We start from the raw sequence: 22,087 nt of genomic DNA, 5'->3' as shown, positions 1-22,087 counted from the left end.
CATATAATTTTTGTCACATTTGTTTCATCATTACAGTTTGGTTTTAGTTTTTATGTATTGTCTTTCTAAACTTTTTATTTAAAGTTTTTATCACATAAAATATTTGAAGTTTCATCAAATTAAAACTATTAAAGAAAACATATTCAGAAAATTCCAGCTTTGGTCTCTGTTCCCCTCAACCTATTCACTCATTTTGCCCTGGAGGCAACCATTTTTTAAAAATCCTTCCATTGTAATATATAGCAAAGTATATAGATTAGGTAGATGATAGAGATAATGACAGATGGATGATATAGATAAAATGAGTTGATATAGCTATATACTCCTATTCTCTTCCTCTATCTCATTAAACAAAATGTTGGGTACTGTACAAACTCTCTCGTACCTATACAAATGCCTTTTGGAGATTATTCTATCACAGGATGTTATTTTTCCTTCCAGCTGCATAGTATTTCATTGTTTGTATGGCCATCAGAGATTCATAATTTCCCCTTTCTTTCCCAGCACTGCTTCTGATTTCTGCTAAGATAATATCTATCTGGGATATTCCTGTAGACAGTAAGTTTACACACAATCTGGAAGGGTCAGAAATGCATCTTTTCCCCTAGAGTTGTGGCTTTGTCCTGATGGTCTGAGACTTAGTTATAGGGAAGGCTGCATACCAAGCCAAAGTGTCAGCATGCCACTGAGTTTATCTGAGAGACAGAAAAGGGTGGAAGTATAGATAGAGCCCACCATCAGTATAATGAAAGGGGTTTACTCAGGTTTAGATACTTTCTTATAAAAAAAACAGGGAATGGGGCACCTGGCTGGCTCAGTCAATGGAACATTCAACTCCTGATCTCAGGGTTATGAGTTCATGCACCATTGGGTGTGGTGCCTATTTAAAAACTAGAAATAAATAAAAATATAAAAATAAAATTAAAAATCAGGGACAGGGGCACCTGGGTGGCTCAGTCAGTTAAATGTCTGCCTTCAGCTCAGGTCATGATCCCAGAGTCCTGGGATCAAGCCCCACATGGGGCTCCCTGCTTAGCAGGGAATCTGTTTCTCCCTCTCACTCTCCTCTGTGCTCTCCCTCTCTCTCTCAGGTAAATACATAAAATAAAATCTTTAAAAAAATCCAGAGGAGACAAAAGAATGTGATTATAAAAATTCTGAGGGCATCATATCCTTACATGTTACTTGCATTTCTGATATTTTTTGTCCCCTTTCCTTATCCTGTGGTGCAAAGGGACTTGTGTGTTTGTCTTTGAGAACACAGAGAGGTAGGACACCAACATCATATGTGTCATTAAGGGCTTCCTCTTAGATCCAGAAAACATGCCTAATTATAGAACGCATAAAGCCCAAGAATAAACAGGGAATGAAGCAAGGATACTTTCCATGATCCACATCTGAACAAAATTCTGGATTATAAATAAAAACCATTATTTTATTGTGATGGAATCATCCCTTTCTTTTTATTTTAAACTTCTTTTCCTTGAAGCTATATGAAGCAGATGATTTTCACCCCATGTTTATTTGAGAAAAGCTTATAAGGACAAGTGAGCAGAAGGTGAGTTCCCATGCAAGGGAGGCAGAAAGGGCTGCATAGAAGGGGACCTGGAGAGAATGCAGATGAGGTACTGCAGTCACACTGGGGTTTCCAGGTCAAAGACGGGGCAGAGGGAGCCACAGGGAGGACAGGTGCTGCAGGGTCACTGAAGCCGGGCCAACCCGATCTGAGAAAGCATTGTATTTGTGGAGCAATGAGAGCTGGAAGCCTTTCACTCTGCGAAGAAGCTGGGAAGGAAGGTTCTTCCTGGAGTATCGCCATCTGCACATCAGCTCAGGAGTCCTGCAGAGAAAGAGCAGAGTGTTGTTTCCAGACCCATCTCTCCAAGCAGCCTCTTCTCCCATCTCCCAGGGCCTGGAGTGAAAGCACTGCAGTAAGAAGAACATATTCTTAGGTCTCCCTGAACCAAAGCTATTCTACAACACGGGCTTTCTACAAATGGAGAGAAGAAGCTTCAGTGTAAACTGCCTGATTAGAAGTTGGATCCAAAGTCTTTCCCATTATTTGTGTCTTTCACCTTTACCACCTGTTCCAGGATAACCAAATCTATATCTAAAGAAGATGAAACAAAATTACCTGTTGGCTGAAGTCCAGAGTGTCCTGGGAAAGAGAAGGGAAAATGTATACTTAGCAGATACGGAGGTAAATCTGTCCCCACACAGGAGGTCCCAGCCCCAGACCGGCCTCCTTAGATTTCTCTAACAGCACGACCCACATCACATGATTCCAGGGTGGAGAAGAAAGCGACAGATGTGACCCATGAAGTTTCTGTCCATAAATCTAGTGTGATTTCATTAGCTTTACTGGCTCTTCCTTCAATTGGCCCAGGATCTCAACCCAAGATCTCCATGCTTGTTAACCTCTTATCTCTATAGGCCATAACCTCTTATGCTGTAACATGGTAACCATGGACTGCTGATTTCTGGATTCCTAGGAAATCTGAGGTCAAATTGGGAAAGAAAGGCTTCATACAGGGCCACTGGTGCACAGAGAGATTATTTGATCAAAGCTGTATTTCTCCCCCATGGGGTCTCTGGGGAGTCTCAGCTACCAACAGGTGCCTTACCCTTCTGATTCCGGAAGTAGATGAACAGCCCCACCACGAGGAAGAGCAGACCCAGAACAAAGCCTCCGATTCCACTCAGCATCTTGCTCTGTGCAGACTCAGACTGTGCCCCTGAGGGAAGAAGCAGTTTTAATGATTTTTACCCCAAATCCAACTTCTCTGATGGAGACTCTGGGATTGAGAATTTTGAGAATGAGGAAGGAAGGCTGCCCTAAAGAAGCAGAATAATTGGCAATTTCTGGAAAAGAAATTTAAAATCACATTGAGTAGATATAAAGTTTAGGCACTGAACTTTTTAAATATCACAGCTCTGACAAATCCGCTACTTCAACATCTATGGATGAGGAAGCTCGGACTCCATGAAGTTCAACTAGCTTGTGCAGCGTGACAGAGCTAATAGAAAGAATCCAAGATTGGATTCTCTTCATGTCAGGAAGGTCCCTACAATGTAGAGGATGTGCCTCTTCTGAGATCACAGTGAACAACTCAGAGCAACAGTGCCCGAAGCACAAGCCCAGCCCAAGGCGGGAGACTGGTGCCCAGGGTGAAGACGGGACCGTGACTTGTGAGCTATGTAAAATGTCAAAACATGGACAACTGCTTTTCTGCCTGCCAGGCATAACTGCCTCTCTCCAAGGAATGTAGGATCTGTAGAAATGATCACAGGATATCTAGAAACTACCAGAGGATTTCTATGACAGCTTATCACTCGGCTACCCCCAGTGACCCGTGCTGAAGAGAAGAGAACATGGAGCAAATGAAAACATGGTGTAAGGAGAGAGAACCCTGACACTCAGGAAAAGCAAAGTGGGTGGGTGAGGAACTTAGGAGGTCAGAAAACTTCTCACTCCATTCCACGGTGACAGGGCTCGTCAAGCTTGGGTGCTCCACTTGGCAGGTGTAGACCTCTCCACTCTGAGGAACTGTCTCCAGCATCACCAGGGTCTGGAAGGTCCAGTCTCCATTCCGGATCAGGCCTGTGGACACCACCCCAGCCTCCTCTTCCTGGCCATTCCGAAACCACCTGACTTCAATGTGGCCTGGATAGAAACCATTCACAGAGCAGACCAGGAGGTTGTGGTGCTGCAGGGGCTGGGTCTTCGTAGGATACACAGTCACTGTAGGCTCAACTACAAGAGAAGTGATAGAGGGACTCAGTGAGGAAGATAGAGTCAGTCTTCCTGGTTGGCTGGCTCACTGTCTCCAGTCTCTGGTCCCAGGCTGAGTCTCAAGCAGGCTTCCCCCAAAGCTGGCCATGGGGCCCAATAAGAGCCAATATCATGAGTCATGAATTTCATTCTGAATGTATGGATCCATTAGATTTGAGAGATATTGGAGAAATTTGTGGGGTTTATTTTTCATTGTGTGAAGCAGTTATTCTGAATTGAAGTGTTTACAAGTTTTGCAAAGCATATGGTGTCTTAATTAAAAGCATGATTTCTGGAGCAGGTTGACTGGGTTCAAATCCAGACTCTGCTACTTTACTGATTCATCCTGGGAGAATTTTCACATTCCTCTGTGCCCCAGCTTTCTCACCTATCAAGGGGAATAGTGCTACTAACTTAACTCTTAGAGTTATGTGAAGATTAATGCACCAAAGTATGTAAAACAGTAACTGAAATTTAGCCTTCAGTATGTGTTAGCTACTTATTATCCTTGTTTTGTTGGAGAGGAAATATGACTCAAAGCAGGGTGGATGAATTGGGGAACAGCTTGAGGTAGATGGGGAAAGAGAGTATGAAATCCTGGGAATGCAACACTCACACCTTAAAACAACACAGAAATGGTTCTACCTTGGGAAGCAGGAAAGACAGAGGTGATTCTCTAGCTCTAGAAGCCAAGTCCCAAGAACAGGAGGAGTCTCGAAAGAGAGAGAAAGCAAGGAAACTCATTTATTTTAAAAAGTTCTCATAATTGCACTCAGCTGATCAATCCTTCTTTACACTACAAAAATATCTATTATTGGAATTGTTATCATTTTATAATTGTCTCCCTTTTACAACTAACACTTGAGTTCAGGACAGGGTCTGAGACTCACTAACAGGTATCCTTAGTGCCTGAGACCATCCCTCACACTACAGCTTGAATAAATTCAATTTTTGTCTTTGTAAAAGGAGAAATATGGGAAAACCTTTTTCCAATACCATAAAATGGTAGATTTAAGACTGATGAGAAACCACTGCTAACAATTTTGTAGTATATTTCATTAAATCAAAATGTTTACATTCCTAGCAGGAAAAGTAATAAACAGAACCAAAATATAAACCAAAAGCTAGGGAAAATGCTAAATCAAATGTCAGCAAAGCATTAATAATCTTATGTATAGAGCATGCATAAAATCCCTGAGAAAAACACCAAAACCCCAGAGATAATAGACAGTAGATAATTTTTACAATGATTAGCGAAATAATATGTAAAAAAAAAATGTTCAAGAACCTTAGTAATCAAAGGAATAGAAATTAAAAATTAACAAGATAAATTTTCAACTGAGCATTTGGCAATATTGAAAAAAAGGTCTAGCAAAGGCGAATGTGAGGTGAATTCTTACAACTATATAAAGAAATCATATGCAATTCTTTAAATACTTTCATCATTATAAAAACAGCAGTATCAATATATTTTGTAACAAAAATATAATTAAAAAGCCTAGTTTCAAAATCATTTCAAGTATGTAAGAATATATACACTATGAAACAAAGCAAGGAGCTTCTGGATGGCACATTAAACTCTTGGTTTTGCCTTAGGTCATGATCTAAGGGTCCTGAGATGGAGCCCCCCTTTCCCTCCCACCCTCTCCTTCAGGCTCCAGCTCAGCAGGGAGTCTCCTTCAGATTTTCTCTCTCCCTCTCCCTCTGCCCCTCCCCCTGCCTGTGGTCTCTCTCTCTCTCTCTTTCTCTTTCTCTCTCCGTCTCTCTCTCTAAAATAAATCTTTTAAAAAATTAAAAAAACAAAACAAAACAAGAAGGAAAAAAAGCAAGAAGTTGAGACCTAAAAGCAGCCTTGGAAAGATCACAGGGGTCTCAGAGGTCCCCTCAACCCATCAAAAATTAGTCAGACACTTTTTGTCAAAGAAATGGTCTCACACACAGACACAGACACACTTTCTTCAGGGGTTTCAGGATTAAGAAGGATGAGTGCCAAGAACAGAGGGTGACTGGCCTCCTCACATTCTCCCCAATCTTTTATTCCTCCCCTCCCCTCCCCTAAACCTTCACCCCAACCAGGACACCCTCCACTTCCCTCCCCAGATCTCCAACCACCTGCCTAGTGTTCCCTCCACCTGGGGCTCCGGACGCCCCCTCACCTCTCCCTCAGGGGCCACCAAGGATGCCAGATGCCCCTTCCTGTGTCCTCCCCACACACCCACTCTCCCAACCCATCCCCCACATCCAGGCCCACAGCCCAGCTCACATTCATTCTCGTCCCCCTCACTTCACAGTGCACCCCTCCCACTCTCCCCACAGTCACACACGGACACACCACACTGTCCCCATAGCCACACAAGGACACAACCACACTCTTCACAGTCACACATGGACACAACCACACAATCCCAACCACACACTCCGCACAGTCACACAGACCACACTGTCCCTGACGTCGCACTCTCACGTGGATCCTTGTAACTTGTACTTGCTCAAGACCCTGTACGCTCGCTCCTGCCCTAGTCTCTGTCTCACAGTCACACACACACACACGCACACATGCAGCCCCCCACGACCCCCCGCCCCCGGGCCGCGCTCACCTCGCCGCTGCACCGTGAAGCTCTCAACCACCCCGTAGTTGTGTCTGCACACCGTGTCCACCGCGGCCCGCGTCTCCTCCATGAAGTCCTTCTGGCGGTTCCAGTACTCAGCGTCCGGCCGCCCCAGCTCCGTCACCGGCCGGAACTCCCCCACGTCGCTGTCGAAGCGCACGTCCTCCTCCCCGTTATAGATGTCTCTGACCAGGAACCGCACCCGCTCCGTCCCGTTGGAATAATGACACTCGGCCTTAAGCTGGTACACGAAATGAGCTGTGGGGACAGAGACGATCCGGTCACCCGGGCTCCTGGAAGACACTGACGGCGGCACCGTCGGTGGCTCCCCCCGCGCCCCCAAACCACCAGCACCCACGGCTCGTCTTTCCTCTGCCGGCGGCGACCCCGTCTCAGGGGAGCCTTCCCGGGTCACTGGGTTCCGGCTCGGCGGCGGACCTCCCAGCCTGAGCAGCGCGGGCATTTGCCCCTCACCGCCTCCTCCTGACAGACCCCAGCCTCCCTCCTCGCCTCCCACAGCCCTTTCCCTGGGCCTTAAACACGTCCCCCCCGCTTCCCTCCCCCCTGAACACTTGGTTTGGGCTGAGCTGGCTCAGGGCCCTGCCGCCCCTGCGAATCCAGAGAAGGAAACAGACGCGTCCCCTCCCCTCCGGGAGCTTAAAATGGAGGGAAAGTGATGCACAAAACGCAACCAGGCAAGACTTTATACGGGCGTGAGAAATGTCACAAGAGGAGTGTGCAGTTCTAGAACGGAGAATAATCGGATGATCTCAATCACCTTAGGGTCCCAGAGTGGTGGTCTCAAGGGTGACATGAGATGTGACATCAAAGACTAACTAGATGTAACTGGAGGGTGTGTGTGTGTGTGTGTGTGTTTGGGAGAAAGGGAGGCACATTTCGGGTCAAGGTCATGTACCTGTGCAAAAGCTTGAAAGAATTTCCTCAAGAAACCAGAGAAAACAGTTCGCTGAAGCACAGTGAGAGGAAGAAGGAAGTTTAGACGAGACGATCCTCACATGGAGCCCACACCAAAAGCCTGTGGGTGGTGGTAGCATTTGACTTTTATACTAAATTCAATGGGATACGACTGAAGAATTTTAAGGAGATGAAAACCATGATTGCAATATAGTTCCTTGATCCTTACCTACATTTCCAAATCCAGAAATCTCAGAAAACCAGATCTTTTTTAAAATTTTGATGCAGAACCCATTTGGCCAATCTAGTCTGATGAGGTAAAGGGTCAGACATGTCAGAGCTCTTATTGGTCAGTCACATGTGCTTCTGTAGTTTCAATATATGTGAACATACACACATCATAATGTATGTATACATATATATGCATATACATACACACATATATACCTACATGTATGTATATATTGATATTTCTGTTTTATGTTTAATTGAACTAAGAAAAAAATTTTGTTCAAGTATAATTAACACAAAAATTTTAAAAATAGGGAAAAATACCTCTGTGTTTAAAAGGGAGACAAACATAACAATAAAAAAATTAAAAAAAAATAAATAAATAAAAGGGAGACAAATAAAAGGGAGCATTTGACATTATCAATAAAATAGAATATAGAATTAACACAAAAGTTTGATATATTTTACTGAAAAATACTTGTGGCAGTCACAATTTATGACCTATAAAGGCAAGTTGTTGAAAGTTAACAGAGATGGTGATGATCCAGAAATCATGAAATATTGAAAAACACTGCATAAGGCAAAAAGTAAAAAATAAAGATCTTGGCTTACACTGATTGAATGGGCTCTACAAGAAACTGGTGAATGTATACAACTTTATAGTTTATTATTTCTGTATTTAAACAAGCTAAAATAAACCACAAAGACCTGAATTGGAAGGTGAGTGTGTGTATAAAGTAGGAGTCTAGAGTTTTGAGAAGCAACTCAGTATAAATCAGTGTTTTTAACCTCAGCACTGTTAACATCTTGGGGTTTTGTTTGTTTGTTTGAAACCATACCCCATATATTTCCCAACTACAATGGTACAAAACTAAAGACTAACAATTAAACAAAGCTGGAAAATCTACAATGTAAATATTTAATATTTACATGTAAATATTAAACAATGCACTACTGCACAAACAGTGGGCCAAATAAGAAATCAAACGCAAATCAAAATATGTCTCAAAACAAAAGAAAAAGAAAACACAAGTGAAATTTATTCTATAAATGCTTGTATTAGGGGAAAAAGTTCAGCTCTCTCCACCAGCCATCTAAGATGCTGAAAGGAAAGGAGGCCAAGGGGTGGCCCTGGACCCTGGTGAAGAAGCAGGAGGCCAACAAGGTGGTCAATCCCCTGTTTGAGAAAAGGCCCAAGAATTTTGGCAACGGACAGGACATCCAACCAAAAAGGGGCCTCACCCACTTTGTCAAATTCGCTGGCTACATCCAGCTGCAGCAACAAAGGACTATTCTCTATAAACGTGTAAAAGTGCCTCTCACGATTAACCAGTTCCCCTAAGCCTTGGATGGCCACATAGCTACTCAACTGTTTAAGCTGGCCCACAGATAGAGACCAGAGGCAAAGCAAGAGAAGCGGCAGAGATTGTTGGCCAGGACTAAAAAGAAAGCTGCCAGTAAAGGGGATGTCCCCCTAAGACGCCTCCTGTCATTCGAGCTGGGGTTAATACTGTCACCACCTTGGTGGAAAACAAGAAGCCTAGCTAGTAGTGATTGCACATGATGTGGATCCCACTGAGCTGATGTCTTCCTGCCTGCTCTGTGTCATAAGATGGGGGTTCCCCGGCATTATCAAGAGAAAGGCCAGGCTGGGTTGTCTGGCCCATGGGAAAACCTGCACCACTGTCGCCTTCATACAAGTTAATTCTGAAGATAAATGAGCTCTTCTTAAGCTGTTGGAAGCTATCAGGACAAATGACAGATATGGTGAGATTCACTGTCTCTGGGGAGGCAATGTCCTGGGTCCAAAGTCAGTGGTTCCATTGCCAAGTTGGAAAAGGCAAAGGCTAAAGAACTGGCCACCAAACTGGACTAAGTGTGCACTATTGAATTTTCTGTATATAAAAGCAATAAAAAGTTCTCTTTCAGCCAGTGTCAAGGAAAACAAAAAGGAAAAAGGAAAATAAAAGTTCAGACAAACACATTACACCACAGGGAACTAGAAAAAGAAACTTGGGAGAAATTTAGTAGAGGAAGGAAATAACAAAACAAAATCAGAAATAAATAAAATAGAGACCGGAAGAAACAATCACATAGCATTGAAAGTAATGACCAGTTTTTCCAAAAAAAATAAACAAAATTGTCAATGCTTTAACTACATTAACTAAGAAAAAAAAAAGGAGAAAGAAGACTCAAAACCCAAAATGAGAAATGGAAGAGAAAACAATACAATTGATAACCACAGCTGTTGACATTTTGGACAAGATAATTGTTGTGGGAAGGCTGTTCTGTGTATTGTAGGATGTCTATCAGCATCACTAGCCTCTACCCACTAGGTATCATATGAAACCCTGGTTTTGGAAACCAAAAAGTGGCTCCAGACACTGATATTCCCTGGGGGCGGGGTGCAGTGGCAAAACTGTCCCTGGGTAAGAACCACTGTTATACTATCTGAAGTGAAGAAGCTGCTGTTAATTATGAAGCAGCTGAGTATTACATCGAAAAATTTGCCAATATCGTATCTGATAAAAACCTTATCCCAAGAAAATTTATTTTGCCTGAAAAAGCTCAGTACTGGGACCAGATTCTTAAAAAAACTTTCATAGTGCCTAATAAGAGAGTATCAAAAGCTACTAAGAATTCTAGCCAAAAGATAACTGTTCTTGTCTGTGTTAATGCTTCAGGCTCACCCAAAACAAGGTGAGCTGTGATTGGAAAAACTAAAATCCAGGATGTCAAAAGCTGTAACTATTTTACCTGTGCACTATGGTCAAACAAGAAAATATGGGTAACCAGATATATATTTTCTAACTGACTCAATCACCACTTTGCATCAGTGACACGTTCCTGACAGCCAAGCTGGACTGTGAGAAGTGTGTAGTGTCATTTTCCCTGGATAATTGTTCCACATATTGCTCCTCTGAGCTTCTTGTAAAAACTAAAGCTTTTGGCTTTGAATTTCCCCCAGTATGACATCTGTGTTGAAATCTTATGACCAAGGAATTTTCATCTCACCAAGAGCAAGTATGAACAATTTTTTAATTCTATTCTTGTTGCAGTTTACAGAGAGAAGCCTACAAATCCACAGGTTTCTGAAAGAATCAGTTACTAGTGCCTGTTTTGAAGCTAAGAATTAATAAAACAACTTTAACAAAGGTTTGGCACAGACTTTGGGCTATGTTCATGTTTGCATAAACTAGCAGATGAAGGTTTTGAAAACTAGCATGTCGTTAATGAAAGAAAATCATATCAAACTTCAACACAAGTTAAAGTTCATGAGATAAAAATCTAAGTGAAAGGACGCTGACATCCACCAAACACTGAGCACCGACAATGAGGCCATGGTGGGCATTCCCCGAGTGATGGAAACATGGTAGTGGCCACCCTGAGAGCATTCTTCAGCTAGCTCCCCACACTCCCACCTCTCTAGCCTTCCTTCTGTCCCTTAAACTCAGCAAACATCTTCCCACACTTTGGCCTTCATTCTGTTCTCTCTCCCTAGAACGCTTGTCCCTCAGATCCTGCACATGGCTGGCTTCTTCTCATCAGTCACGTCTCAACTAAATGTCACTTTCTCAGGGAGAGCTCCCTCGCTGCTCCAACTGAAGTCAGGTGAATCCAGTTCTATTTCACAACCCTGGTGTATTTTTTTCAGAGCACTTATTGCTCTCTGAATTTTTTTCTTTTTTAGATGTTTATTGGGCTTTCTACTCTGCCAGTACATAACACCCATGATAGTAGTGATTTTTTTTATCTTATTCAAATAGAATTCACTGAGCCTAGGACAGAGCCCAGTACAAAATAGCTGCTCAGAAATTATGTGTGGTTTAAATGAATAAACCAAGGGTTCTGGGAATCAGTCACTGTGAGGATCCTAGAAAATAAGAAGGGATTTAAGCTTCAACACTTTTATTCTTATGATACATTATATCTCTTCCACTTCCTGTGAGAAATTCAAACTTCCTCTTTCTCCTACTGTTCTAAAAAATATCACAGGTAAAGAAAAGGTGATTTTAAGGAAAAAAAAAGGAAAATTCCATTAAGTTTCAGCTCATCTTGTAGATCTGTGATAGTGCTGAGGATCTTTGCAAACAATGGGGATTCTCAGTAATGATGATGACACACCTGGGAAAGAATACTGAGGAACTGGAAGTGGAGGCAACCAAACATGGCTAATTAAGGAAAACAGAAAACAAGATGAATGAATCTGTGTAATTTGGGATCAAGACCTCAGTAAGCCAGTAAGTTCCCTTTTTGCATATTGGCTTTCAGTCTTAGGAAATGTAAATAACCTTCACTCTCTCTGTACCCTACTCAGGGTATATAGTTTGAACCATATGAAATCCCTGATATTTGACTATTTTTGACTTACAAAATCATAATTTCATATAATTTATCCTATACTAGTTGAACCCCTTCCTGTGGGTTCAGGCCAGACAATAGGAAGATGCAGGAGAAACTGACACTATAGAAATGTTCAACATAGATTCACAAAGAAAACTAACCTGTGCCAAGTTCTCAGAAGATATATTAAGCTCTTTAAGACACCAAAAAACACCCCACATGTTATTCTTATTGACAGTGTCATTTCAAGTACTAAGGATCACTGCTGTAGCTCCAGGGTGAGAAATAGAGATAAAATTAACCTCAACTTCTGTCAGAGAACCTCCAGTATAGGGATAAAGGCCTTATAAAATTTGGGGCTCAGGAGAAAGGAAAGGAGATAATGGGAGAGACCTCTTGATACATCCTCACGTATTAGGAAGAGGCACCAACATAACTGATCCAGTGGAGACATAACACAGGGTCTTCTAGGAGAGACCTTTCTAATTCCTTTTGATTCTCCATAAAATTTTCAGAGAAACTTTCCTATTTTCTAGCATAACTCATATAATAAAGAGAACCACTTAATGGGAATTAATTTGAAATCATTATTTCTAAGTCTTCTCAAGAACCTGAGGGAATGAGATGCAAGCCTGGAGAACTTTTATTGGAGGAGAGGTGAGAATAAATCGCCTATATATATGGAGGTCCCTTATGCAGCTCTTTTAGAGAGCAAGCATTCAGGCTCCTTTTGTTTTGGATAGAATTGGGGGTCTATATGACAAGGGTGGTCATTCAAGAAAATACCACAATTTTCTAAGGGACATGGCCTGGACACAGTGGCAAAACTAATTTCTTTCTCCCCACCCCCCCAAAATAGCTTACCACCCAAGGTGTACACTTACGCGGGGTGTCCCTAGCCCAAGCCAAGGGAGGGCTCAGCACAATCAGTATCAATGCCAAAGCTGTCATCCAGGAGCCTCCAAGGAAACACAGACACACCATGCTGGAGAGCAGAGAGGACGGGGCACAGGGGAGCAGGCAAGTCTCACTCAGTGAGGACTGGGACCCTCCTTTGGCCACTTCCCAAATAATACCAACCAAGAAATTCATTTCTTTCTTCCTGGATTGGGTAATCTCAGTGTTTAGAACCAATCATCATCAGAGATTTACTGCATCATCAGTTGCTGGTCAGAGATTCAGTATGAAGAGCCTCTTCTGAAACTTGGATTTCCTTCATTGAAAGGATTATTTTAATTTAATACTTTAAAGGTTTGATCCAGTTGTAAGTGAAACATTTTATTGGACCCCTATTGTGAGCCAGCTCTGTGCTGGGCAGTGTTGTGCAGAAAAGTTTGAACTTTTTAGGAGTATTCACGTCTCTCCCTTGAAGACAGAATTGTTTTAACATGTGTAATGTGTGTGTTTTTAGGAGCTGAGGAGATGGAGGGAAGATGATTGCAAATCAAGAAACCTTTGATGTGGACCTTAATGCACCATCACTTAGTGTTGTAGATTTGGGAAAATTGTTTAACCTTAACCTTGAAATAAAGGCACTGAAATCTTTCTGGTACATCGATATGAACTGTGGTATGATTCTCTGGACAGCTCAAGGAGCAGCATCCCATAGTAACTGATGATATGACAGAATTATAGCTGTTGATTGGAGAGTATAGTCTTATACTTATAGTCATATACCTTATGGGTAGGGAGGTCTCTAATAAACTAAAGGAAATTGGAATTTAGTCATTAACTTAACCCGAATGAAAAGGTTTTTCAAGTTTATTTCCTGATGCTCTCATAGAGTTTGGAGGTATCTCCAGAATATGCAGAGAGAAGGGGCTTAGAACATGATCTATGTGGAATGGAGAATCTTGAAATTTCCTTTATAGAGCACTTAACCTAACAAAGTGATAAGCCCAACTATCCAAATTGAAGTATGCAGGGAGCTGAGAGATTGATAAAGGACTCAAAGTCAGCTGCTGGCATTACAGCTCTGCTGTAGAATACTGAATATTTTATGTGGCAAATGTGTTCAATCCATACTCCTGGATCCCACACTGATTTCCTCATTTTACTGGGGATATGTCCCTTTATTATGCATCTTCTCTTGCTTTATCTTAAGGAGAGATATGAGAGGCTGGTGCTGATGAATACAATATAGAATGTTTAAGAAATAGAACACAATGGAAATATTATAATTACATCCTTTGATGTAACCATATGGTTTTAAACACATATTTCTACTTTTAGATAACTATTATACATTATATCAATATAAATGTAATATCTCAGATTCAGAATGGACTTTTTAAAAAAGATTTTATTTATGTATTTATTTAAGAGAGAGAGCACAAGCAGAGGGTGAAAAAGCAGAGGGAGAGAGAGAAACAGACTCCCCACTGATCAGGGAGCCCAAACCAGGGCTTGATCCCAGAACCCTAAGATCATGACTTGAGTCGAAGGCAGATGCTTAACTGAATGAGCCACCCAGGCACCCCCAGAATGGACTTTAAAGGACAACTATCTATCTAAAGTTCTGCATTAATTCACATTCTACCACAGTCTGATAAGCAGTGCTTCTTTATGGACTAGTGACAGAGAACTCACCATGTTGCAATAAAAATGACTAATATTTACTAAGCAAATTTTGAGCATTTCATTTTGCACCCAGAATTGTACAAGGGCTTTTTATACCTATTTATATTTAATTCTCACATCATCTCGGTAATTTGAGTGCCCCTTGCATTCCTACAGATGGAAAGAATAAAATGATGGATGATGTTAAACAACTTTGGCAAGGACACAAAGCAAGTAAATGGTGCCTTCCAGATTGAGTCAAGTTATATGTGAGTCTAAATCCCACAAGCCCAGCCATTACGTCATATCACTTTACGTTTAATTTCTGAAAAGAATAGTGTCCACTATGTTAAAACTATTCTAACACTTTAATTATGCATATCTATATGACTACTCCTTTTAATGAATGACAGAATTTTAGATAAACTGAGGCAATTACTATGTAGTAATTCTAGTTCCTTCAAATGATTCCTCTCATCATCATCATTACTTTCCTTTGGAAATGACAAAATGCATTTGTCTTATGTAATAGCTTCCAAAGCTGCCACACAAGTCTCCCTCCTATTAAAAATAACAGTGGTTGCAAATTCCTAAATCCAATCTATTGTTCTCAATCATTATTTCAGATTTCTCAGCATAATTTTTTGCAAATTTGAGTAAGTCAGACTAGAATAGAAATTTTATCTCACATACTTTGGAAAAATGCATTTCTGTTAATGTGGAAACTTCAAAATATCTTGTAGAAGTTGGGTAGAAGTCATTATTATCCCTGGATGTCAGAAGAAACTATGTCCCTATATCCCAGGGATAATTCAATACTAGTGGAAGTTGTACAATTGCAACTAGGACGATGCCATATTTAATTTTAGAAATGAAAATCATAATTTACTCAGAATTAACAAGCTATAACAGTGATAATCTGGGAGAGCTAAAGTTCACCTTAGATTATAGGATAAAAGGATACAAGGAATGGCAAAGAAAAGTAATTCTATATTAAGAACATATATTGAACATACTGAAATATCAAAGAGAACACTATCAAAACTTGTCCATATAAATTTGACAATTTACAAATCATACAAATTTATTTTTGAAAAGAATAGGCCAGCAACTATGACCTAAATCCTGTAGTTGTATACATTTATGAGTAAGAAAATGTGTTGCTTTAAATATTATATATTTCACAATTCTCTTCAATATTAATTCAGTGTAAGAAAGTTCAGGTAAAACAATATAGCAACTTCTACCAAACCATCAATCCTACAGGTATCTAGGCTGAACTTCTTCACCTAAAGCAAAAGGAGAAGCAGTTCTCCTCAACTTCTGCCGTGTATGAGAAGTGTCAAGTAAGACCTTATTTCCTGAGGGAAAGACAGTTAAATTGATTTCTAGAAGAGTGGTTATCAGTACAGAAGTTCTACAGTCTCTGTTCTTGATACATGAAGTCATAGGTTTGTTTTCATTGGTAATTTTTTTTAATGAAATGCTGATAATATTTCTTTTTTATTATTATGTTATGTTAGTCACCATACAGTACATCATTAGTTTTTGATGTAGTGTTCCATGATTCATCGTTTGTGTATAACATCCAGTGCTCCATGCAGTACGTGCCCTCCTTAATACCCATCACCAGGCTAACCCATCCCCCCACCCCCTCCCCTCTAAAACCCCCAGTTTGTTTCTCAGAGTCCATAGTCTCTCATGGTTCGTCTCCCGCTCCGATTCCCCCCTCCCTTCATTTTTCCCTTCCTTCTCCTAATGTCCTCCATGCTATTCTTTATGTTCCACAAATAAGTGAAACCATATGATAATTGACTTTCTCTGCTTGACTTATTTCATTTAGCATAATCTCCTCCAGTTCCATCCATGTTGATGCAAAAGTTGGGTAACAAATCAAAACAGTCTTGAGAACAAACAAGTGACATCAGAAGCACAAACTTTAGTTGAACATGGACAGGTTGAAATTTGTAGCATTACAGAATGTATTGAGTCCTACCAATTGTCACAGAATGGGACTCACTTGTGGTAAGCCTGAAAAGTTGCAATACCTCTGGGAAAATTGGCTCCTAGTTATCAGCAATCCATAGAATGTCCATCGCTTGTCCAAGTAGTCTCAAAATATTCTGTAGTTCTCAAAAAGCTATGACCATGAGAGGTGTGAAGCAGGTCAGGGGTCCCTTTATCGAAGAAAAAATAGTAAAATAGTAAAAACAGAAGTGGATAAACAGGGCCAATTTCTTCTACCATTGAAGACATGTATCCTTGACAGAAGACTGTGCCATTTACAGGTCATATTAGCACTTAGCAGACCTGATAGGACCCTCACCAGTGAGATTTCATTGCAATGTCTTCCATTGAGTAACTTTGAATGAAGCCAGTCTTTACACTGTGGCGTTATCTAAGTCAGTGGACAGGGCTTCTCCAACTTCTCAATGTCATTCTTTGATTCAACTTATCTGTGTTTTATAATACTTAACACAGCACTCTTTTTTAGAACCAGAATGTTTGCCATTGAGTACTCACAAGGAGAACAACTAAAATTCTCATAAACTTGTCATTAATATTGTATATAGGAAGAGTTTTATTTCCTTTCTCTTTGTTCTAGACCATGTTTTATTATTTTTTTAATAGACCATGTTTTAATTGTGCTGTGGTAAAGTATTTACCTCTTATCTAGTACAAATACTGGCCAGATGATTTTTCAAAATTCTACTTTGTCAACTAGTCAACTGCGCATTGATTCTAGTTGCATGCCTGGAATGTTGTCTGTTTTATTCAAAACTAATAATAAACTCTGTTAGCTGTTTTACTAATGGTTCAGTAGTCTATCCCTTAGAGATGAGCAAGTTTCTACCCTGAAAAAGTAAATTTGTGGTAATTATTCTCCCAAACGGGGAGAAAAAGACTTTGTTTTATAATTTCTTCCTACATGGTATGCCTGTCAAACAAAGCAACTCTTTCAATATAGTAGAGCAATTTTGAGAACATTAGAACATACAACCCCCACTAATTATTGCTGGCATCCATATTTTGGTCATATGTTCATTCCATAGTTTACACAAGCAAAATAAAGGAGCATAACTTAGTGCTATTACACTTCCACCTAGAGATACTAAAGATGATTTGGGTGCAGTGACAATCTCTCAGTTTTTAGAGTTTAGAATTTAGTACCTGACCTTAAAGAAAAAGTTTTCAGATGAATCATGTCCGTTGTTAAAATAAGATCCAAGGGGTCATTTAAGTAAAAAAAAAAAAAAAAAAAAAAAAAAAAAAAAAAAAAAAACAACTATATTAACCAGAGAAAAAATGTTTTCTAATAACCACAGCAGAAGATAACATAAGGACGCTTAGAAAGTGTAAGCTTCTCCAGAAGTGAGGGGTCCTTACTGCTTTTATAATTTCTAAACTATGAAAACCACAAAAGCATTAACAAGGATCAGTCCTATAGGCGTGTAAGCAAAATACATAGCTGTTGGTTTATTTTCCATCTAGAACAGCAGTTAAACATTAAATTATTTTAACTGTCCACATTTCCTTCAGTGCTATTGCTGGTATTAATTGCAATATCATTAAAATTAACCATGGTCTTTTAATCTGTAGTTTTAGAGCCGTGTAACTTCAGACCATCAGAAACAAACTCCTTCTTGTACTCCTATATGGACAATTGACTGGAGGGTTTACATAGATAGGTTTCTAAGGGTGACTCTAGTTTCCCTCTCTATTAGTTAAAAGCAGAATCACTGCCAAGACAAAGAGTTATACTAAGTGAGTTGTAAAATTCTAGGTGGATTTAAGAAAGTTCAAGGAGGCTGTGAAATGTTGGCAGAAATTTGTGATGTGCTGTAATCTTTAGCATACCTCTGGCATATCACAGTTATAATATCATCTATAAAGTCTAAATATAAAACTTCTTGGGAAAGTGAAGAGATATAGTCAAACTCTCCAGAGCTTTCCTAGCCAAGAAGTGTTGGGAGTTGTGACTACAATTTCAATTTCATCCAACCAACTATAAAATCAGGAAAATTGGCAAAATTTAGGTTGATCTCATAAGGGCACAAATTGATAGTCCTCTCTGTATTAGACCTCCAGATTTGAAGTTTACACCCAGGGAAAAAATCAGAACCCTTCCAGAATGCAATCTAATGTAGATAGAATGCAATCTAATATAGAAAAATATCCTTGGTAGGTATGCCAATACCCTTAACTGTGTCTGAATATTATCCCAGACCCACCAAAAAAATGATGTCTAAGATTGACAGTAAGATAGTAATGAAAGGTTCTCTAGCTTAAGAAACCTTATGCAAAAGGAAACCTTTTATACAAGTTCCTCAAAAGAAGCATCTCTGGATCCCAGCAGCTATGGGAAGTCTAAAGTTGAGAGGGGTCTTTTAGTATCATTTTCAATTCATTTCCCCATCTCAAACATGGAGCATTGCAGATCATATATTTTGATAATGTTTATATTACAAAAATGCTCAAAAGAAACAGGGTCACGGTGTTCTGATCTTCAAAATAGCACATGTGGCAAACATGAAAAGAAACAGCTATTAACTTGAAAGGCAATTTTGTTACCATTAATCAAATGGGTGCCATCAGCCAGTCTAGTGGCTTAAAAAGACTACTATATAGATATCCTGTAGCCATTTGCAATCATCATTGGACGAGGGTGCAAATTCCACTGTGGTAACCATGGTAGCTATCAGCTGGTAGTAAGTCAACAGTCCGTCTAGTAAAAACTGAACCTGTGCCACAGCCAGCCAGACTCTAGCACCAGGTACTGAGGATATTGAAGAATGCTTCATGAGCACTGTTGATGATGCTTACCTCTTCTCTAAATAGCTTCCAGAACCGAGGAAACACCAATTTACATGTTTAAGAAGCTCCAAATATATCAAGCAATATAAATGAAAAAGAAAACATACTAGACATACTCTAGTAAAACCATAGAATACTAAGACAAATCTTAAAGCAGCAGGGCTGAGGGGAATGCAGATTATCTTCAAAGAGAAAAAATTAGACTAATTGCTGACTTTTCATCAGCAATAATGAAAACCAAAAATAGTACAGTGATGTTTTCATGGTGTTTAATAAAAAATAACCACCCACCTGGAATTTTATACCCAGTGACTCTATTTTTCAAGAATGAGGAAAACATTTTCAAATGAACAAAAGTCAAGATCATTTGCTTCCAACATACTTTAATGAAGAAAATTATAAATTATGGGGGCGCCTGGGTGGCTTAGATGGTTAAGCGTCTGCCTTCGGTTCAGGTCATGATCTCAGGTCCTGGGATCAAGCCCCACATCAGGCTCCCTGCTCAGTGGGGAGTCTGCTTCTCCCTCTCCTTCTGCCCCTTCCGCCCAACCGCTCATGCTCTCTCACTCTCACTCTCCTCTCTCTCTCAAATAAATAAATAAATTCTTCAAAAAAAAGAAAATTATAAATTATGTACCTCACGCAGAAGGAAAGTAACCTCAGTTGGAAAGTCTGGGGTGAAATGAGGAATGAAGAACAAAGACAGAGGTAAATATGTGGGCCATGCTAATTGATATAAATCTTAATTTATAAAATAATACTGATTATCCTGTGGAGTTTTAAAATAATATATAATTTAATACCCAAAACAATAACATATAAATTGAGAGAGAATATAAGGTGTTAAATCACTCCAAGATCCTTGTTTGTTTTTTTCAAAATAGAAATAATTGTCATTCATATCAGTTATCACATCTTCCAGAGCATAGATGAGGCTGATTTTATTTATTACTTCAGACTTGAAAAATACTAATACCAAATCACACTTAACAATGTAGGTTTGGGCTTAGTCTCTCTCTCTTTCTCTTTCTAATAAGTAACTAGTATAATATAATATGTGAATTCCTGGGATTGATGCCATTCAAATCATGAAACAAGAATATATACAAACTAGTACCAATAGCATTAAGTATCGCACTAGTAATTCTAGCCAATGAGAGATATTTGGGAAAAAAGAGTAAGCAAATCCCAAACTCATAAACTTTCCTTTACACTTAGAGTAGCCTTTTGAAAATTATAATACAAATTCAATTAATATAATATTAATAAACTGTATCCAAGTAATACTGTAATAAGTATTCCAAATATTATGAAGAAGTTCTGTTACTTTATTAAACAAGAATGTGTTTAATTCCAAATAAGGAAATCAAAACAGGAACTCTCCAGCATTCTTTCTGTAATCACTCTGTCAATATATACATCTAAAATTTTTTAAAATATCCTTGTTCATGATGGTACCCGGGATCACACACTGGACTCTTTCTTTCTCCTAAGATTTAATGTTAGTAGCAAGAATCCATTTAAAAGGTGATTTAATAATGTCATATAAATAAAGTTTATTATCTGTGGTGTGGTTAGGAAGAGAATGGGTAGGGCTCATCATCAATGAAAATTCCAAAAGTTACTAGAAACCAAGGGGGGAAGAAACTCTCAGATGTATGGGGGATGAAGACACATTCTCAAATAACTTCTAGAGGTATAGCCCAGGGGAGACATGTATGGAACATGTGTCTGTTCACAGCTGTGCCCATCAACACTCCTTTCACTGCTCCCACCAAATACAAACTGTTACCAAGTAGAGAATTGGGGCTCAAGAATGGCACCAACCTGACATTTTTCCTGAGTATGTATAAAGCACGAAACATATATATAAATATTTATATGCATAAAAATAAAACAGCACTTTTAAACAAAAGACCTTGGAGAACTGAGAATATTTTTGTGGATATGGAAGCAGATAAAAGAAGGTAAGTGGAAAAGGGAGGTGGAGAGGAAACATTTCTTTGAGTGCAAATGTTGGGGAGAAGGAGTGAGAGCTGGGGAAAAAGCTGACCATTGTGTTCTGTGACAAAGAACATGCATGGTACATGGGAATTAGCGTGTGTGAGTCATAAGAAGGACCATAACATATGGAGAATAAACCAAGACGGTGCTCTGGGCCAGTTGCCAAAGTCTAGTCAAAAAACAAAGTAATAAGTCAGTAGTGATATTGAATATGGACAGTGAATAATGTGAAAATAATGAGAAAGTATTGAGACAAGATTATTGATTCCCACAGGACTTTCTAGGAAAGTTCTTGACCAGGGCCCCAAAATAAGCACATGGCTAATGTTAGCCTCTTGTCTTTCTCCTTCTCCTTCACCTTCTTCTTCTTTTTAGAGAGAGAGATTGAGTGGGGTAGGGGCAGAAGGAGAGGGAGAGAGAGAATCTTAAACAGGTTCCACAACCAGTGCAGAGCCTGACTCAGACCTTGATCTCACAACCCTGAGATTATGACCTGCTCTGAAATCAAGAGTTGGAGGCTTAACTGACTGAGCCACCCAGGTGCCCCAGTGTTAACCTCTTCTTACTGCAGGGACTCTGGCATTTGGTATGGGGAAGTGAAGAAAAGAGAGAATCTCAACAGGACCTGAAATAGATAATTTGATGAAATACCAGGCTTGAATAAGAATTTCTGTGGATATATTGAGGAGTGGGGGCAAGTAGAAATGAAAGACATCTAAAGGACCCAAACAGCCAGTGTCCAGAGATCTTTTCTTGATAACTGAATTATGAAATCAGGAGCATCAGAAATCATCTGGTACATGATCCTGGGAACAGTTAGCCATCCATCACTAGTCAG

General features: G+C 39.8%; 1 protein-coding gene across 1 annotated transcript; it reads right to left on the bottom strand.

Moving 5' to 3' along the window:
- Positions 1-1,503: 1,503 nt before the first annotated feature.
- On the bottom strand, positions 1,504-12,943 carry LOC118537681 (DLA class II histocompatibility antigen, DR-1 beta chain). The gene is made up of 6 exons (XM_036095319.2): positions 12,756-12,943; positions 6,370-6,639; positions 3,473-3,754; positions 2,625-2,735; positions 2,135-2,158; positions 1,504-1,840 (listed from the first exon to the last, which is right to left on the bottom strand). Exons 1-6 carry the CDS (start codon positions 12,853-12,855, stop codon positions 1,827-1,829), a joined length of 801 nt encoding a protein of 266 aa, XP_035951212.2. The 5' UTR covers positions 12,856-12,943; the 3' UTR covers positions 1,504-1,826.
- Between the last annotated feature and the right edge of the window lie 9,144 nt (positions 12,944-22,087).

This window comes from Halichoerus grypus, chromosome 9, assembly GCF_964656455.1.
Source record: "Halichoerus grypus chromosome 9, mHalGry1.hap1.1, whole genome shotgun sequence".
Classification (NCBI taxonomy): domain Eukaryota; kingdom Metazoa; phylum Chordata; class Mammalia; order Carnivora; family Phocidae; genus Halichoerus; species Halichoerus grypus.
Note: the sequence above shows the minus strand (reverse complement) of the source record. Positions and strands in the feature narration are given on the sequence as shown.

Coding starts and splice junctions, on each gene's coding strand:
- LOC118537681 (XM_036095319.2), bottom strand. CDS start 12,855: ATGGTGTGTCTGTGTTTCCTTGGAGGCTCCTGGATGACAGCTTTGGCA. Junction 6,640..12,755: donor TTGGGCTAGGGACACCCCGC/GTAAGTGTACAC, acceptor CTGTCCCCACAG/CTCATTTCGTGTACCAGCTT. Junction 2,736..3,472: donor CCCTGTCACCGTGGAATGGA/GTGAGAAGTTTT, acceptor TTCTTCCCTCAG/GGGCACAGTCTGAGTCTGCA.